Source organism: Phyllobates terribilis, unplaced genomic scaffold (assembly GCF_046119375.1).
Source record: "Phyllobates terribilis strain yellow unplaced genomic scaffold, ASM4611937v1 Scaffold_1__5_contigs__length_1240528914, whole genome shotgun sequence".
In the NCBI taxonomy this organism is placed as follows: Eukaryota; Metazoa; Chordata; class Amphibia; order Anura; family Dendrobatidae; genus Phyllobates; species Phyllobates terribilis.
This window is the reverse complement of record NW_027362761.1, coordinates 798,703,257-798,722,956: the sequence shown is the minus strand read 5'-3', so window position 1 is coordinate 798,722,956 and position 19,700 is coordinate 798,703,257. Positions and strand designations below refer to the sequence as shown.

General features: G+C 41.1%; 1 protein-coding gene across 1 annotated transcript in view; it reads left to right on the top strand.

Moving 5' to 3' along the window:
* The window catches only part of DNAH6 (dynein axonemal heavy chain 6), a 493,878-nt gene that overhangs the window by 288,009 nt on the left and 186,169 nt on the right, over positions 1-19,700 (top strand). Inside the window, exons 55-60 of the mRNA XM_073637077.1 lie at positions 60-263; positions 801-926; positions 5,454-5,618; positions 9,400-9,467; positions 10,425-10,605; positions 17,601-17,780. Of these exons, the coding sequence (XP_073493178.1) occupies positions 60-263; positions 801-926; positions 5,454-5,618; positions 9,400-9,467; positions 10,425-10,605; positions 17,601-17,780 (924 nt within the window). The remainder of the gene's footprint in view (positions 1-59; positions 264-800; positions 927-5,453; positions 5,619-9,399; positions 9,468-10,424; positions 10,606-17,600; positions 17,781-19,700) is intronic.

Sequence of the window (19,700 nt, the reverse complement as noted above, 5' to 3'; positions counted from 1 at the left end):
GCATTATTACTGGTATTGTATATACAGTATACCTTATTTTATTTGCTTCTTTCATCAAGCTTATAGACTGTTGGATTACAAAATGCCAAGAACTTGACATTCCTATAAGTTCAAATTTCAGCCTAATAAATATTTTGGGTGATGCCTATGAAATTCGCCAGTGGAATACAGATGGCTTACCTCGAGATCTTGTCTCAACTGAAAATGGCATCCTTGTGACTCGTGGAAGGCGTTGGCCCCTAATGATCGATCCACAAGATCAGGTATCATATATTTGAACTATAGCCCCTGGGGAAAAAAAGTGTAATGCAGCAATCTGTTCTAAGGCACCATGTACATGGCTATATATGAAACCCCTGTCCCTAGGATCCTGAGTACAATGGTAATAGAAATCATTAGGTCCAGGCTATACCTCCAGGGCACTTTGAGGATTTTATGAGAACCCATGGGGAAAATAATCACGCATGCTCCAACACCTATAGGTTTTCAGAACTAGAGGCATGTACGATATAAGAAATTATGAATAATTAGTGGGGCAGTCATTTTTCTTGTGTTTGTGATAGTCATCACCTGACATCACAGTCAGATATTCCCTAGCCTGCCATTGCTTGTAAGGGAACAATAGCTTAAACTGCACATTAGCTAGATCTAAGATTTACTCTTTCTTCTTATAGTAAAAAATCAAATGTTGCGCTTTCTACTGTATTCCCATTGAGATGGGAACAGCAGACATTTGGCATAGCAAATAGCTCATTGGCACCATTAACTAGACCATAATTAAAACCTACTATTTACGTTAGGCCAACCGTTGGATCAGAAACAAAGAAACCAAGAATGGCTTGAAGATAATTAAGCTGACTGATGCTGGTTTCCTTCGGACATTGGAGAATGCTATTAGGCTTGGTCTGCCTGTGCTGTTAGAAGAGGTATGTACTTTTATCTTATGTTCTCTTATGTGACTTCATCTATAGTTGTCCATTGTTCAAGTGGTTGTCCAGAATTTAAAAAAAAAAAAGGTTGTCTGATCATGGGCTATATTGATGCTTATTTGCGTTTCTAATTTATATTATTAAAGGGGTTGGCCTTTTTCTTTTCTTTTAACTAATATGTTGGCGACATGACATTACTTGTAAGACTTTTTGCACACAACTTTTTTGTCGTGTACTTGGATGAAACCTATTATTCAGTAAAAAGGTATATTAAACAGATTCATTTGTAATTACATGGAATGTAACGGGAAAAAGATATGTCAAATGGGTATCCGTTTGACATACAGTACAGACCAAAAGTTTGGACACACCTTCTCATTTAAAGATTTTTCTGTATTTTCATGACTTTGAAAGTTGTACATTCACACTGAAGGCATCAAAACTATGAATTAACACATGTGGAATTATATACTTAACAAAATAGTGTGAAACAACTGAAAATATGTCTTATATTCTAGGTTCTTCAAAGTAGCCACCTTTTGCTTTGATGACTGCTTTGCACACTCTTGGCATTCTCTTGATGAGCTTCAAGAGGTAGTCACCGGAAATGGCTTTCACTTCACAGGTGTGCCCTGTCAGGTTTAATAAGTGGGATTTCTTGCCTTATAAATGGGGTTGGGACCATCAGTTGTGTTGTGCAGAAGTCTGGTGGATACACAGTTGATAGTCCTACTGAATAGGCTGTTAGAATTTGTATTATGGCAAGAAAAAAGCAGCTAAGTAAAGAAAAACGAGTGGCCATCATTACTTTAAGAAATGAAGGTCAGTCAGTCCGAAAAATTGGGAAAACTTTGAAAGTGTCCCCAAGTGCAGTTGCAAAAACCATCAAGCGCTACAAAGAAACTGGCTCACATGAGGATCGCCCCAGGAAAGGAAGACCAAGAGTCACCTCTGCTGCTGAGGATAAGTTTATCCAAGTCACCAGCCTCAGAAATCGCAGGTTAACAGCAGCTCAGATTAGAGACCAGGTCAATGCCCCACAGAGTTCTAGCAGCAGACACATTTCTACAACAACTGTTAAGAGGAGACTTTGTGCAGCAGGCCTTCATGGTAAAATAGCTGCTAGGAAACCACTGCTAAGAACAGGCAACAAGCAGAAGAGGCTTGTTTGGGCTAAAGAACACAAGGAATGGACATTAGACCAGTGGAAATCTGTGCTTTGGTCTGATGAGTGCAAATTTGAGATCTTTGGTTCCAACCATCGTGTCTTTGTGCGACGCAGAAAAGGTGAACAGATGGACTCTACATGCCTGGTTCCCACCGTGAAGCATGGAGGAGGAGGTGTGATGGTGTGGGGGTGCTTTGCTGATGACACTGTTGGGGATTTATTCAAAATTGAAGGCATACTGAACCAACATGGCTACCACAGCATCTTGCAGCGGCATGCTATTCCATCCGGTTTGCGCTTAGTTGGACCATCATTTATTTTTCAACAGGACAATGACCCCAAACACACCTCCAGGCTGTGTAAGGGCTATTTGACCAAGAACGAGAGTGATGGGGTGCTACGCCAGATGACCTGGCCTCCACAGTCACCAGACCTGAACCCAATCGAGATGGTTTGGGGTGAGCTGGACCGCAGAGTAAAGGCAAAAGGGCCAACAAGTGCTAAGCAGCTCTGGGAACTCCTTCAAGATTGTTGGAAGACCATTTCAGGTGACTACCTCTTGAAGCTCATCAAGAGAATGCCAAGAGTGTGCAAAGCAGTCATCAAAGAAAAAGGTGGCTACTTTGAAGAACCTAGAATATGACATATTTTCAGTTGTTTCACACTTTTTTGTTAAGTATATAATTCCACATGTGTTAATTCATAGTTTTGATGCCTTCAGTGTGAATGTACAATTTTCATAGTCATTGAAAATACAGAAAAATCTTTAAATGAGAAGATGTGTCCAAACTTTTGGTCTGTACTGTATATTCGTTCACTTATCCATTTCAGTTAGTTTTTTTTCCCAGTGTGCTAAGCTTTTTCATCCTTTAAAACAAAATTGATGTAAAACATTTGCTTTTTAGAACATTGTAGTCTATGGAATTATTATGTTTGCATCCATTTTTTCTCTATTTTCCTCTTTCGTGTCTTTTAAAAAAAAAATTGGACTCATTAAAAAAAAATTCTAATTAATACAATGTATAAGTTAAAAAAACAGATATGCTTGCGTTAACTTGCATCAGTTTGCATCAGTTTTACAAAGGATTCATTTGGGCAGTTGATTGAGGGTCATTTGACCAGACCTGTCCATTAGCCTCCTCCAACTGAGAACAGGAGAGCTGTGCATTATATAGGGAAGGTTGTACTAACAGGTACAGGAGATTCTGTAATACTTATATATCAGTAAGTGCCACAAATCATGTCCCAAACACATCTGTGAAAATAAAGATAAAGTGGCCAACCCCCTTAAGTTTAGCAGTTATATGGGTTTTGCTTATAATTAAATAATGCAGATAGATTACGCCGGTCTGTATGTCATGATGTTGGTTCCTTTCTTTTCTCATTGAAGTTGAACGCAATAAACCTAAGCTTGTTTCCGGAAGAATTCAGTGTAATTGAAATGAATAGCGCTGAGCCTTTTAATTGAATGTACTGTATTTGTTACTGACCTGCATCTAGTAAAATCCCTTGGTTGATAAGCATACCTTACAGGACAGAATTAGCAATAGGGGGCAATCTCCAAGGGTCATATTAATTTCAATTAGTATGCTGTGCCTTGCCTTTGCATATTTTATAGTTAATTAGCCTTTATTCTTGACATTGTATTGTTAACTTTTATAAATTGCCTCATTTTGTGTTATTGGTTTACCGAAATAAATCATGTGTCTTTAATATTTACTGTAGTAAGCGTTTTTACATTCAAACTGTTATTTCTAGTTTATTTGTGTACTTTAACTTACACTATATTTTCGGATAAAGTTTGTAGCCTACAAGATGAGGTTTCTTAGTCAGAGAGTCCATACCTGTAGGATTCATTGTATTGAAAGGATTGTCCACTTTAAGGAGATTCAACCCCCAAACACTGTAAAAATAAATGAACGCAGTAGATATTCACCCTTCCTGCCGCTGCTTGGTGTTTTGGATGCTTTGGTGATGTCACATCAACAGCGCGCATCAGAGCTACAAGTTTGCTGTGCTGAGGTAGACAGCACAAGCCGCTGAGCTCAATGATTGGCCAATGATGATCACTGTAGACGTGACATCATCAATCTGAGACCAGAGCATATAATATGCCTGCTGAAATTATTGGCATCCAGTCAAAAAAAAAATCCCCAAAGTGAGTACTTATCTGCAATAAGACAAGAACAACGGACGCTTTATTCCTGTGTTCCCATTGTTGCCATGAAAATCCAGGACGTTATAATGACATCATGGGCCTTCATTTCTAATTTGGGTGAGAGGATCATGCTTGAAGGACATGATTTGTGTCCTCCGATCATTCCTCTGTAAACCAGTAGGTATTTGATCACTGCTATGTGTGATCTGCATACAGAGTGCGTGAGTGAGTGAGAGTTGGAATGCATGGACACATTTTACACATAAAATAATGCATCCATTTCACAAAATATATGCTGAATCAAATTCACCAAAGATTAACCATCAGTGGTTTTTATCTCCCTAACCCTACATTTATTTTTATGCCTATAAGAAAAAAATTTGCACTCTGCTGTTTTGTACCCATTTACAGATCCCAAATAAAATGCAGGAGAAACACTTGACAAATGTAGCCTTTGTTTTCAGTCATTATTTCAATAATTTGCATATTTATCCTTTTTCTGTTGTTCTTTTTAATAAAGTTAGAAATAAAAAAAAATACTTGTGCTGTTTCATACCACATAAAAGTCTCACCTGTAATTCAAAAGGGAAAAACTGCAGAAAGTCTAAAAAAAAATCACCATTAGTCCTTGTTTCCCTCATCATGAAATGTGACGGACTTTGCTTGGCATTCCGGCCCAACCACTGGGTTGCCTAACCCAATCTAACTGCCTTTGGATATATATGAGGCACTTAACTTAAAGGGGTATTCCCATCTCCAAGATCCTATGGATACATGAGGTCCAGCAATGCCTGCACATGAGAAAAGAGACATAGTGAATCAGAAATACTATACTACATTTTTAATTGGAGGTATTTGTTAATATTACTATTTTTACACCTACTACATATTGGGATAGGATCTTGGAGATGGGGATACCCCTTTAAGTCAGAAGATGTTGGGGCAAGCCTGGTATTACAATTCAAGGATGGTCCATATTTCACAGTGTGTGCAATTCTAAAAGGTGTAATTCTGCTCAGGACATTCAGGAAAATGAATGTTTTCAGCACATCAAATCTTCAATCGACAGTAATATGGGATTAATAAAAAAGAAGTGTGCATATACATATATAGATAGATAGATAGATAAATATATTATGTATAAGCTAAGATACATGTTTAGTTATGTGAGGTTAAAATTCTAACATTTTAATTAAAGTTGAAGGAAACCTTGGATCCTGCTTTGGAGCCAATTCTTCTGAAGCAGACCTTTGTGTCAGGCGGAAGAACACTAATTCGCCTTGGAGACTCTGACATTGATTATGACAAAAATTTTAAGTTCTATATGACAACTAAAATGCCAAATCCACACTATCTTCCCGAGGTAAGGATAACAGCCATTATGCATTTATCCACTGGATGATTATTAAGAGTGAATTAACACAAATTTGTAACAATATTTCCTACAGGTTAAGTCTTGCATTCTGATAACTAAAATAATACTTAGCAAAGGTCATAATGGAGTAAAGTTATAATAGATATGCATTGAATATATTGAAAAAGCTGAATTTAAAAAATTACAGTGTTGCCTTATTTGACACCATATTCTTCCCTAGAAGCAGTGCGGAGAATACTTCTGTAATAAGGCATATGTGTCTAGTTGTTAAGTACGTGGTAGCCTGGCAGCTCTGAATAAATCAGGTCCCAAGGGAAACCCGGCTTTCATGGCGTCCATGGAGTAGCTGCTGGCTGGTTGAGCAGACTAGCAGGGAATGTCAAATAGCCGGGTCAGAACCAAGAGATAAGTGGCAAAAATGTGAGGCAGAAGAATAGTTGCTGAACTCTACAAAAAAGACATGGACCGTTCATCCAAAAATCATACGTTGATCTAATGCTGGAAGACTAAAATTTACAAAACTAAACATGACATTCTTAGCTTAACATTCTGATCAGACTGTATGAAGCCCACTGCCACGTCATGGCGAACCTCTCAGTGGGTCCCTAACTTATTATAGCCTTAAAGGAGTGATGCCTTATGCCACCCATCACCACAGCATCAGTGCACCAGCAGGGCGAGCGACCTGGTGCCTCACAGCACCCATGCTGCAAGACTAAGTCCCTATGACCCTAGGTCTCATTGCCCCACAAGCACAAAACCACAGCAACAATGGCCGCCAATCCACACCAACACCAAATGAAAGGAGCAAAAAAGTCACCTTCCACAAGCTCTCAGACTGTGAACTGAGAGTAAAAATAGGCAGAACCCCTCTTTCAGTCTCCTATTTCATAGCTCCTGCGTCAAGTGGGAGGTGTGCTGGTCCAAGTAAAAAAATAAAGGGGAGAGACCATGCAATATGCTAAACTAAAAAAAGACATGGACCGCACATCCAAAAATGATATGTTGATCTAATGCCGCCAGGCAAAAATTTACAAAACTGAACATGAAGTTCTTAGTTTAAAAGTCTGATCAGACTATATGAAGCCCACTGCCAAATCACGGCAGGGAGCCCTTGGCTGAGTCCAGCTGCTGGCTGCTTGAGCAGGCTAGCAGGGAATGTCAAATAGCTGGGTCAGAACCAAGAGATAAGGGGCAAAAATGTCAGAAGAATAGTTGAAATGAGCTGGGGTCTGAAATGAATCATCACTAGCACAAGAGGAGCTGAGAACAAGGGTTTGCACCAGGTAAATAGTACTTATAACTGCAACTGGGAGACAGAGATTCAGGAGCTTACATAGTGAGCAGCCCCGTTTATGGCTCATAAAAGTGAGTGAATACTAAACCAAAGATTGGAATTTAGCTCCCTGACTGGACGGCAGCACAAGTCCAAGAAAATTAAACAGGATTGCCACGTTGTCACACTGCATCACTTCCAACTAAGGTGCGGTGTTGCCCAAAAACAGAGGGGGCATGTACCAACATGAATATTACAATATGATGGAAAATGCCACAATTTTTAGAAAACCTTGGTATGCCTCCATATGATGCTAGAGGCATATAAGGGACAGTATGGAGCGATACATGACAGTCATATTGGCCATTTTTTCACTGGAAATTTAAAACCAAAAGTAGTCATATGCCTTGTGATAACTGACAGATATTGTGCGTTCTGTCTGATTACAATTGGCTCCATTATGTATTCTGATTTTTTTTTCTCTTTTGAATTTTATTTATCACAATATGGGGTGCCTTATTGCACAAGCAATAGGTGCATTTACAGTTCATTGTAAATATATAAACTCCAAATGGCCATTTTAATTGCAATTGAAAAGTTTTAACATTGACCTGAATGTACTCTATTACATTGAATAGTAAGTGATGGCGCAACTCCAATTTCTAGACAAGCCCTCCTCACCATCTATTACCAAATGTTCTTAGATCATCTTCCCAAACAAAATGTCACTGTCATATTAATGCTAATAGTTTTAACAAGCCGCTCATAGCGTTTGTGAAAATAAACATACAAAGACAGTGAAAGGAAAATAAAATGACTCTTGTATCAAGCCTGTAAAGTCATAGCTCCATCCTGCACATAATAATCCCGTCACTGTGTTATTAAAGATAATTGATTTCAAAGATTATAGGTATTTACTGCTGCCTGCAGCATTCGCTGCTCCACTGAGCTGTCAAATTATTATATTTGTAAGCAAATATTCTTTTCTGAATGGATGTGCTGACCTTTTTAGTGGTGTGTTACATGCTGGTAGACAAATGTTCACAACCGCCTAATGTAGCTAAAAAGTTTATAAAAAGAAATTAAATATTACATTTACTTCAGATTTATTGAAATTGCCAAACGTCAAACGATTTTAAAGTGATTGAGTTTTCCAGCACAATAGCACTCATCCATACAATGCAACAGGTCGTCATAATAAAGTCAAGGTAACAGTTTTATTGCTAACCATTACCTGAGAAAACCATAAGGCTAAGTGCCCACGATGCAGAAATGCTGCAGATTTTTTCCGCTTCTCTCTGGCAGGAAAAACGCATGCGGATTTTACATGCGTTTTCCCGCCAGGTAGAAGCATTTGTCAAGCGTTTTTGCATGCATTTCTGCATGCGGGTTATCAAGCGCTTTACCAAGCGATTTTAGCATCACTTGGAAAAGTGCTTGACAACTTGGTCACACTATATAAATCCATACAACTGGCATGGATTTATATAGTGTGACCAAGTGAATAGTTAAAAAAAAGAATAAAAATGGTAAAAAATAAAAAATAAAGATTATACTCACCTTCCGCTACGTCCGGTCTGTTGTACGGCTCGCGGTGGTCTAAAAGGACCTGCAGTGATGTCATTTAGTCATGTGACAGGTCACGTGACTGCCGACGTCAGCGGTCTCGTGACCTGTGACATGACTAAATGACGTCATGGAAGGTCCAACAGATGCTCAATAGGATCTTGTTACTGTGCACTGTTATTCTCAGTGCACTCTCTGCTCGCTCGTTCTCCTTACAATGGGCACTGACAATGTGCTCTCTTGCTTAGTTGACACTTCTGATCAGAGTCAGCAAGGGAATGCACTGTCACTGTGCACTGAGAAGAATCGTGCACAGTGACAGTATGCTACTGATAATTAACAAATGTAATTAGCAACCAACTTATTCTCAGTAGAGCAGGGACTAGCCCAACCACTGAAACGGATGTCACTGATTTCAGGGTGGGGTGGGGGGCAGAGGCTGCGACAGTAGTAAAACAAATTAAAATAAAGCTGTTAGATTGTGTAGTGTGGGAATGGTAGGGACTTTTTAATTAAAATATATTAGAAAATAGATTATAGCATGACATTAAATAGACAGACATTTAGAATTAAAATGAATGTTAGTTTCGGATCACCCCTTTAACACCACCCCAAGCTGGGACCCCTCAAACGTCCATTCCTCCTCTCTGCAGAGGAACTGATCAAAGCAAACTAGAGCTGTATTCTGCTGTCTCAGTCAATACCATTGACTGTGCTACTTCTCATTGCAGCATGCGGTGAGAGAGTTCAGATCCCCCATTCTAGTGATTCGTGGGGATCCCAGCAGTAGGACTTCATTGTTCAGACATCTATCATCTACTGTGTGAGAATATCCCTTTCAATAAAAATTAAATGCACAAAAGCTTGGGTTCTGACTACTGTACCATATTTGTTGTTTGCTTTTCCTTATCTGTCTTTGTTGTCTAGGTGTGCATCAAAGTTACGATAATTAATTTTACTGTGACCAGATCTGGCCTCGAGGATCAACTGCTCAGGTTAGATTCGTTTATTTATCCTCCAAATGTAAAGAACAAGGGCAGTTTATCTTTACAAACCCAAGATGTTTGCTAAAAAAAAAAAAAAAAAAAAAGGTGTACAAAGTGATATTGAAAGTCCCCTGGAAATGATATTAAATGTTAATGTCTTAAAAACACTGTCAGGAAATAAATGGTATAATTTTTTTTATTTATTTATTTTTTTTCTCAGAGTTGGCAAACTGCTCTTTATGGAAAACTCAAGTGACTTTTTTCAAAATGCCAGTGCATTATTGTTACCTGTTGTAAGAGCAGCTTTAAGTCCAACTTGGAAGTTTTTGAGATTCAGTCAATAGCCGGTGAGAAAAGAGAAATATATAGGCTTTTGATTTCCAAAAGTCTCCAAACTGTACAGGAGTGTTTGTTTAATTTAGAATCTTCATGATTATAGGCGTTTCTTACATGTTATCAAATAGCAGAATACATATCTTCATAATAAGTAAAAAATAGTGATGAGCAAGCATGCTTGTTACTCGAGATTTACGAGCATGTTTGGGTGTTTCCCAAGTATCTTCAGTGTGCTCGGGTGTTATGTTTGAGTCGGGCCATGTGCATGATTTGCGACTGTTTGACAGCTTTAATACATGTGAGGAATGCCTGTTTGTTAGGCATTCCTCACATGTATTAAAGCTGTCAAAACAGTCGCAAAACATGCGCACGGCGTGACTAAAACATAACACCCGAGCAAGCTGAAGATACTCGGAGAGCACCTGAGCATGCTTGCTGAAAGGGTTAACCGAACATACTGGCTCATCACTAGTAAAAAAGACTCCCTGTGTCCACCAAGCCTAGTTTGTAAGTCTTTGTTCTGAGTAGTTTTCGTGAGATCTACTGCATCCTATGAGATATGGCAGACCTGAAGACATTACCCCCTTCCTTACACTAACACCATCTATAAATTGGTTTTCTATTTTTCAGTGATGTAGTAAGAATTGAGAGACCAGATCTAGAGGAACAAAGAAATCAACTTATAATTAGAATCAATTCTGATAAAAATCAACTGAAAGCAATAGAAGAGCGAATCCTCAAGTTACTCTTCACATCTGAAGGAAATATCTTGGATAATGAAGAACTTATCAATACACTGCAGGAATCCAAGGTCACCAATTTATTCATCTCTTACCTTCTAGTATTTTTTCTTTTGTGCCTTTTGCCCCTCTAGTCTAGTTCGAAGAATGCATGTAAAGTGTAGAATGTATCTTTCTTTCAAGTCTTGTAAAATGTAATGCCCAGAGGTTACCTAATGTAGGGTATGTGCACACGATGCAGAAATGAAGCAGAAAATTTCTGCATCATTTCTGCATCTCCCTGGCAGAAAAACGCATGCGGATTGTACATGCGTTTTTCCTGCGGAATACATGCGGATTCACATGCGTTTCCACATGCGTTTCCGCATGCGGATTGACAAGCGCTTTCCAGGCGATTTTAGCGTCACCTGGAAAGTGCTTGACAACTAGGTCACACTATATAAATCCATGCAAACAGCATGGATTTATATAGTGTGACCCGAGAGAATGGTAAAAATAAAAAATAAATGTATACTTTACCCTCCGATGGCCCGCGCTGTCCTGCTCACTCCGTTCTCCCTTGCCGGCAACATTGAATTGAAAGACCTGCCGACGTCAGCGTCACGTGACCCGTCACATGACTCTGACGTCAGCGCAGGTCCTTCAACTCACTGCAAAGTGCCGGGAACCAAGCAGGAGCGGTGCGCGGGCCGACAGAAGGTAAGTATACATTTATTTTTTATTTTATTCTTTTTTTACAGATTTTTTAATGGTACCTGGGTGTGGATGAGACTCTCCTGTCCTCCACACCCGGGTACCATCCGCACATTAGAACGCACCAATAACGCAAGTACAAATGCAGTCTTGCGGAATTGGCGCGTTCTAATGCAAGTCAATGGCGGGGAAAACGCCGCGTTTCCGCAAAATTAATGGACATGCTGCGGATTTTTGAGCGCAGCATAAACGCTGCGGAAAAATCCGCATCATGGGCACAACACATGCGGATTTCAATTGGGGAACATTGCTGCCCTTCTACCATGCGTTTTTAATGCGTTTCCACAGCTTTTCCGCAACTGCAGAAACGCTGCGGAAACACATAAAAAACGCATCGTGTGCACACAGCCTTACAATGCGACATCAGTCAGAGTAATAAAGCATAATGTTATTGTGAACTACTGAAATGATAGATTTTTCTTCTGGCATAAATTGTGGTACAGTCTCTGGGTTGTAGTTGGAGGTTCTAAATACACAGCACCTCTATCAAATCATTCTGGGATTATGGATGATACATATTCACATGCACCTATAGATGTGTCCACACTTGCCTTTCTGCAAATGTTATTAAGGACTCCAACTCCTTACAAACTCAATGTGTTATGAAAAGATTGTAGCAAAACCATCGACAGGCTATAATTCACAACCATTGGGTATCCACATATAGACACATTTTTTTAATTTTTTTTTAAAGCTGGTCATTTTGTGCCACTCAGCTCAGTATATGTTAAGCCAAGAAGAAAGATAAAGAAGAACAAATCTGTAAATTAACAATAAAATAATGATCAGTGCCATATAATACCATGTTAATTTTAAAGGGAATCTGTCAGCAGGTTTTTGTACCTCATCTGAGAGCAGCATAACGTAGGAAAAGAGACCTTGAATCCAATAATGTATCACTTACTGGGTGCAGCAGTTCTGGCACAATCGGAGTTTTAGATTTAGCAATGCAGCAGAGCTGAGAAACCTAATCCCACCCACACCAGGCTCTGTATATAAAATGTTCATAGACAATGAGCTGCTTATCAGAGGAGGGGGCGGAGTTGGACTAGCAGTTGCTTGCACATCAAACCTGGCAATGATAATCTCCTAGGGATAAAATCTTCAGTGTAAGTAAACAGCACACAGTTAGCTAAGTGACACATTGTTGAATTCTGTGTTTAAACCTCTACCTCTACCTTGCTGTCCTCAGATTACATAACAAAACCTGCTGACAGATTCCCTTTAACATGAAATATCATTCTGTGAAACAAAATAGCACTAATATTTTTATTTACATATATAATTCTGGCAAAGATTCATATTTTGTTATACAGTACAGACCAAAAGTTTGGACACACCTTCTCATTTAAAGATTTTTCTGTATTTTCATGACTATGAAAATTGTACATTCACACTAAAGGCATCAAAACTATGAATTAACACATGTAGAATTATATACTTAATAAAAAAGTGTGAAACAACTGAAAATATGTCTTATATTCTAGGTTCTTCAAAGTAGCCACCTTTTGCTTTGATGACTGCTTTGCACACTCTTGGCATTCTCTTGATGAGCTTCAATAGGTAGTCACCGGAAATGGTCTTCCAACAATCTTGAAGGAGTTCCCAGAGATGCTTAGCACTTGTTGGCCCTTTTGCCTTCACTCTGCGGTCCAGCTCACCCCAAACCATCTCGATTGGGCTCAGGTCTGGTGACTGTGGAGGCAAGATCATCTGGCATAGCATCCCATCACTCTCCTTTTTGGTCAAATAGCCCTAACACAGCCTGGAGGTGTGTTTGGGGTCATTGTCCTGTTGAAAAATAAATGATGGTCCAACTAAACGCAAACCGGATGGAATAGCATGCCGCTGCAAGATGCTGTGGTAGCCATGCTGGTTCAGTATGCCTTCAATTTTGAATAAATCCCCAACAGTGTCACCAGCAAAGCACCCCTACACCATCACACCTCCTCCATGCTTCACGGTGGGAACCAGGCATGTAGAGTCCATCCGTTCACCTTTTCTGCGTCGCACAAAGACACGGTAGTTGGAACCAAAGATCTCAAATTTAGACTCATCAGACCAAAGCACCGATTTCCACTTGTCTAATGTCCATTCATTGTGTTCTTTAGCCCAAACAAGTCTCTTCGGCTTGTTGCCTGTCCTTAGCAATAGTTTCCTAGCAGCTATTTTACCATGAAGGCCTGCTGCACAATGTCTCCTCTTAACAGTTGTTGTAGAGATGTGTCTGCTGCTAGAACTCTGTGTGGCATTGACCTGGTCTCTAATCTGAGCTGCTGTTAACCTGCGATTCCATAGGCTGGTGACTCGGATAAACTTATCCTCAGAAGCAGAGGTGACTCTTGGTCTTCCTTTCCTGGGGCGGTCCTCATGTGAGCCAGTTTCTTTGTAGCGCTTGATGGTTTTTGCAACTGCACTTGGGGACACTTTCAAAGTTTGCTCAATTTTTCGGTCTGACTGACCTTCATTTCTTAAATTAATGATGGCCACTCATTTTACTTTACTTAGCTGCTTTTTTCTTGCCATATTACAAATTCTAACAGTCTATTCAGTAGGACTATCAGCTGTGTATCCACCTGACTTCTGCACAACACAACTGATGGTCCCAACCCCATTTATAAGGCAAGAAATCCCACTTGTTAAACCTGACAGGGCACACCTGTGAAGTGAAAACCATTTCCGGTGACTACCTCTTGAAGCTCATCAAGAGAATGCTAAGTGTGCAAAGCAGTCATCAAAGCAAAAGGTGGCTACTTTGAAGAACCTAGAATATAAGACATATTTTCAGTTGTTTCACACTTTTTTGTTAAGTATATAATTCCACATGTGTTAATTCATAGTTTTGATGCCTTCAGTGTGAATGTACAGTTTTCATAGTCATGAAAATACAGAAAAATCTTTAAATGAGAAGGTGTGTCCAAACTTTTGGTCTGTACTGTATATGCTATAACTTTCCAACACAGAATTTTGTTTTGACAATTTAGGTATCATTTTAGTGGATTCATGAATCTGTTTCTCCTTACAAAATCTTCTGTATCTGAACATGACTACAAAGCCCATATCATATCATTTTATTGAAAGTGTGCCTGTTGTTACAAGTAACTTTTCAGAATAAGGTGTCATGTACAAGGAATAACTTCTGACCTGGAAATGATGACTTGTATTCTGTATTTTCCACTAATGTTCTCTCCAATGCAGGCCTAATCTCTAACATTCAGGGTTTTTTTTTAACTAATGAGAGAAGACTCCTTGCCATGATATCTCCTTGACAAAGCACACAGAAATGGAAATATTCCTGCTTCTTTCTATAGGGCATGTTTGAAAGTAACAGCAGCAGAATTTAGAACATTATACAGCAGTATTGAGCACAGTAGCTGTAAATCCAGCAATGGGATGAAATAAATCACTCACTAACTGCAATGCTATCTGCCTGTCTCTGCCTTTGCTTTTTTTCTCTCTCTGTTCCTCACACCTACACCCCGTTCCATCTCTATAAGCTTTAATAGCTAGTTGTAACCTAAAACATCACTTTGTTGACAGTCTCAATTGTCTTGATGAAGATGGATTTGAGCTGTTTCTCAGAGTGAATTTAAAGTTTAGGAGGCTGGAGGGGAGAACAAGAAGTGGCTCATAAGTGGAGTAAAAGTAGAGCTCTCTGATAAATACACTGCTCAAAAAAATAAAGGGAACACTCAAATAACACATCCTAGATCTGAATGAATGAAATATTCTCATTGGATACTTTGTTCTGTACAAAGTTGAATGTGCTGACAATAAAATCACACAAAAATCATCAATGGAAATCAAATTTATTAACCAATGGAGGCCTGGATTTGGAGTCACGCCCAAAATTAAAGTGGAAAAACACACTACAGGCTGAACCAACTTTGATGTAATGTCCTTAAACAAGTCAAGATGAGGCTCAGTATTGTATGTGGCCTCCACGTGCCTGTATGACCTCCCTACAACGCCTGGGCATGCTCCTGATGAGGTTGCGGATGGTCTACTGTGGATCTCCTCCCAGACCTGGACTAAAGCATCCGCAAACTCCTGGACAGTCTGTGGTGCAACGTGACGTTGGTGGATGGAGCGAGACATGATGTCCCAGATGTGCTCAATCGGATTCAGGTCTGGAGAACAAGCGGGCCAGTCCATAGCTTCAATGCTTTCATCTTGACACACTCCAGCCACATGAGGTCTGGCATTGTCCGGCATTAGGAGGAACCCAGGGCCAACCGCACCAGCATATGGTCTCACAAGGTGTCTGAGGATGTCATCATACCTAATGGCAGTCAGACTACCTCTGGCAAGCACATGGAGGGCTGTGCGGCCCTCCAAAGAAATGCCACCCCACACCATTACTGACCCACTGCCAAACCGGTCATGCTGAAGGATGTTGCAGGCAGCAGATTGCTCTCCACGGCGTCTCCAGACTCTGTCACGTCTGTCACATGTGCTCAGTGTGAACCTGCTTTCATCTGTGAAGAGCACAGGGCGCCAGTGGCGACTTTGCCAATCCTGGTGTTCTGTGGCAAATGCCAAGCGTCCTGCACGGTGTTGGGCTGTGAGCACAACCCCCATCTGTGGACATCAGGCCCTCATACCACCCTCATGGAGTCGGTTTCTAACCGTTTGGTACCCGGGTTTGGAGTAGAGGAGACTCTCCTCCGGACCCGGGTACCATAGTACCTGTAAAAAAAAGAATAAAATAAAAAATAAATATTATACTTACCTTCTGATGGCCCCCGGTGTCCTTGTCTCTGCTTGCCAGCAGCTCGCGATAGACTAAAAGAACCTGCGGTGACGTCATTTAGTCATGTGATGGGTCACGCGACCGCTGACGTCGGCAGGTCCTTTAATCTACCGCGAGCTGCCGGCAAGCCAAGACAAGGACACCGAGGGCCATCAGAAGGTAAGTATATATTTATTTTTTACCATTCTTTCGGTCACACTATATAAATCCATACCGTTTGCATGGATTTATATAGTGTGACCAAGTTGACAAGCACTTTCCAAGTGATGCTAAAATCGCTTGGAAAGCGCTTGACAACCCGCATGCGGAAATGCATGTGAAGAACGCTTCACATCCGCTTGTCCCTGGCAGGAAAAACGCATGTACAATCCGCATGCGTTTTTTCCTGCCAGGGAGATGCAGAAACGCTCAGGAAAAATCCGGAGCATTTCTGCATCGTGGGCACATAGCCTAATACCTCTATATAATGCTCAGCATTGATAATGCCTTTTAAGATGTGTAAGCTACCCATGTCTTTGGACTAATGCAACCTCATACAATCAATGATGCAGACTTCAGTGTGCAGTGCCCTGACAACAAACTGGATGGTCCCTCTCTTATTGGGTCCACAGGACACAAGGTCTGTGGTTTCCATTAAGAATTTCAAATTTTGCTTCATCTCACCATAGAATAGTTTTACATTTTGCCTCAGTCCATTTTAAATGAGGTTTGGCCCAAAAAGATGGCAACATTTCTGGATTGTGTTGATATATGGCTTCTTCTTTGCATGATGAAGTTTTAACTTACATTTATGGATTGCCTGGCTAACTATGTTCATATAGCAGTGATTTCTGGAAGTATTCCTGAGCCCATACAGTGATTTGCATTACCCAATTCTGCCTGCTTTCAATGCAGTGCAGTCTGAGGGCCCGTGAATTACAAGTATACAAAATATTGTCCGTTGTGCACATATTTTTCTCCAGTATTTATGCATTTCTGATATTATGTACTGTAGATGGTGGGATATTCAAAATGTTTGCAATTATTCATTGAGGAGCATTTTTCAAAAATTATTCCACAATTTTTTGATGCATCTTTTCACAGATTGGTGAACCTCTGACCATCCTTACTTCTGGGAGACTCTGCCTTTCTAACTTGCTCTTTTTATAGTCATGTAACTTAAATGAAAATTGACCCTTTAGCTGTTTTTCGTTAGTACCACTTACTTTTGGGACAGAGGTAACAAAAGGCTGTAACTTTGCAATGTATTGGTGCTATCAATTTCTAAATGAGTTATTTTTTTTTAAAATGAAATGGAAAAATGTCTAACTTTCATCTTTTGTTCTATGTTCTGTTCTGAATAAAATAAGGTTAGCAGAGATTTCCAAATTATTGCGTTCTTGGTTTCTTTACAGTTTACACAGCGTCCCAACTTTTTGGGGATTGGGGTTGTATAAAAAAACAATATAAAAGTTCTTTATTTCAAGAATTATCAATAATTTGTTGGCATTATTAGACATTGTGATTTTGTCATATTTGCAAATGGTTATTTTCAAGTAACTTTTCTCTATATGATTTCAGATAACCTCAGGCGCTATTAAAACTAGACTAGAAGAAGCCGAAGCCACAGAACAAAAGATAAACACAGCTCGGGAGAAGTACAGGACGGTTGCCACTCAGGGATCCGTCATTTACTTTGTCATTGCAAGTCTCTCAGAAATAGATCCAATGTATCAATTCTCATTGAAGTACTTCAAACAAGTATGTTAAATATTCATTCCAGTTATCTGCATATAGCATTCTTCATTGAGCCAGGCTTTTATCAGTCACAATATGAAACGATATTCCACACCTATCTGCTTTACCCAAGCCATGGAAATGTCTGTTATAGATGAAAAGCAGAAGACACAGGTTGATATAGAACTTTGTATGTTGTTTTTCAGATTCTTAAATAGGTGAAAGGGTTCTCTGGGGTCATATTAATACATACAGTGCTTCATTTATCAGTATTCAGCTTTACTTCTAGGACTGGAAGAACAATTTCTCTACTTGTGTTGATATTACAGGTCATGGTAGGATGCAGCTAATTGGCTTCATATCACAATTTCTAATCCCAAAATGATTATGATATTCTAAAATAATCCTGTCTAAACTAATTATACAACCCCTGGCAAAAATTATGGAATCACCGGGCTCGGAGGATGTTCATTCAGTTGTTTAATGTTATTGAAAAAAAGCAGATCACAAACATGGCACAAACTAAAGTCATTTCAAATGGCAACTTTATGGCTTTAAGAAACACTAAAAGAAATCAAGATAAAAATGTGGTACTGTAACGGGTCTGGGAGGCGGAACCTCTGAGCAACTATACAAGGGGGTGGTCCTTGTAAGGAAGCGGGTGGCTCCCAGGGAAGACGGGCAGGTAGTCACGGCAAGTGACATGGACAGTCTCTGGGTAGAAGGGCAGGTAGTCACGGCAAGTGACAGGGACAGTCTCTGGGTAGAAGGGCAGGTAGTCACGGCAAGTGACAGGGGCAGTCTCTGAGTAGAAGGACGGGTACTCACGGCAAGTGACAGGGACAGTCTCTGGGTAGAAGGACAGCAGGCAGGTGGCTGGTGAGCGCTCCCAGGTGAGCGGGCGAGAGTCTTTGGACAGGCAGGTGGTCACGGCAAGTGACGGCAAAGCCTCCAGGTAGGCTAGCAGGCAGGTAGCAGGTGAGCGCTCCCAGGTGAGCGGGCAAGAGTCTCTGGACGGGCAGGTGGTCACGGCAAGTGACGGCAGAGCCTCCAGGTAGGCTAGCAGACAGGTAGCAGGTGAGCGCTCCCAGGTGAGCAGGCAAGAGTCTCTGGACAGGCAGGTGGTCACGGCAAGTGACGGCAGAGCCTCCAGGTAGGCTAGCAGACAGGTAGCAGGTGAGCGCTCCCAGGTGAGCAGGCAAGAGTCTCTGGACAGGCAGGTGGTCACGGCAAGTGACGGCGGAGCCTCCAGGTAGGCTAGCAGGCAGGTAGCAGATGAGCGCTCCCAGGTGAGCGGGCAGGCTGGTCCATAGACAGACTAACAGGTGTCGGAAGGCAGACCGTCGGACCGCAGGCTTGCAAGCAGGTAAACGGATATCAGGCAGGTATCAAGCAGGAATCTGGCAGGTGACTGGCAGGTAACAGGCAGGAATCTGGCAGGTGACTGGCAGGTAACAGGCAGGAATCTGGCAGGTGACTGGCAGGTAACTGGCAACGGGACCTGAGGGCTGAAGCAGAGTGAAGGCTTTGCAACAACATTGCTCGGGCACCTCCATTTTGGAGGAGGTGCCTTATATATGGTGAGGTCCTCCGGCCATTGGCCAGGGACTCCTTAGGACGGCGCGCGCGGCCCCTTTAAGAGAGGGGGAGCGCGCGCGCGCGCCCCCTAAGCACAGTGGCCGGGAAGCAGCGCGCGCTGCCAGCAGAGCGGGAGGAGGACGCCGGGCACGGAGTGGAGAGGTGAGGGGAACAGCGTCCCTGCCTAGCAGGAGGCAGGGACGCCGACGCTACAGTACCCCCTCCTTTAGGCCCCCCCCTTTTTTAGGCCAGACAGAAATTTATCAAGGATGAGAGGGGCATGGATGTTCTCCCGGGGCTCCCACGTTCTCTCCTCAGGACCAAACCCCTTCCAATCTACCAGAAAAAAGTTTTTTCCTCTTACCC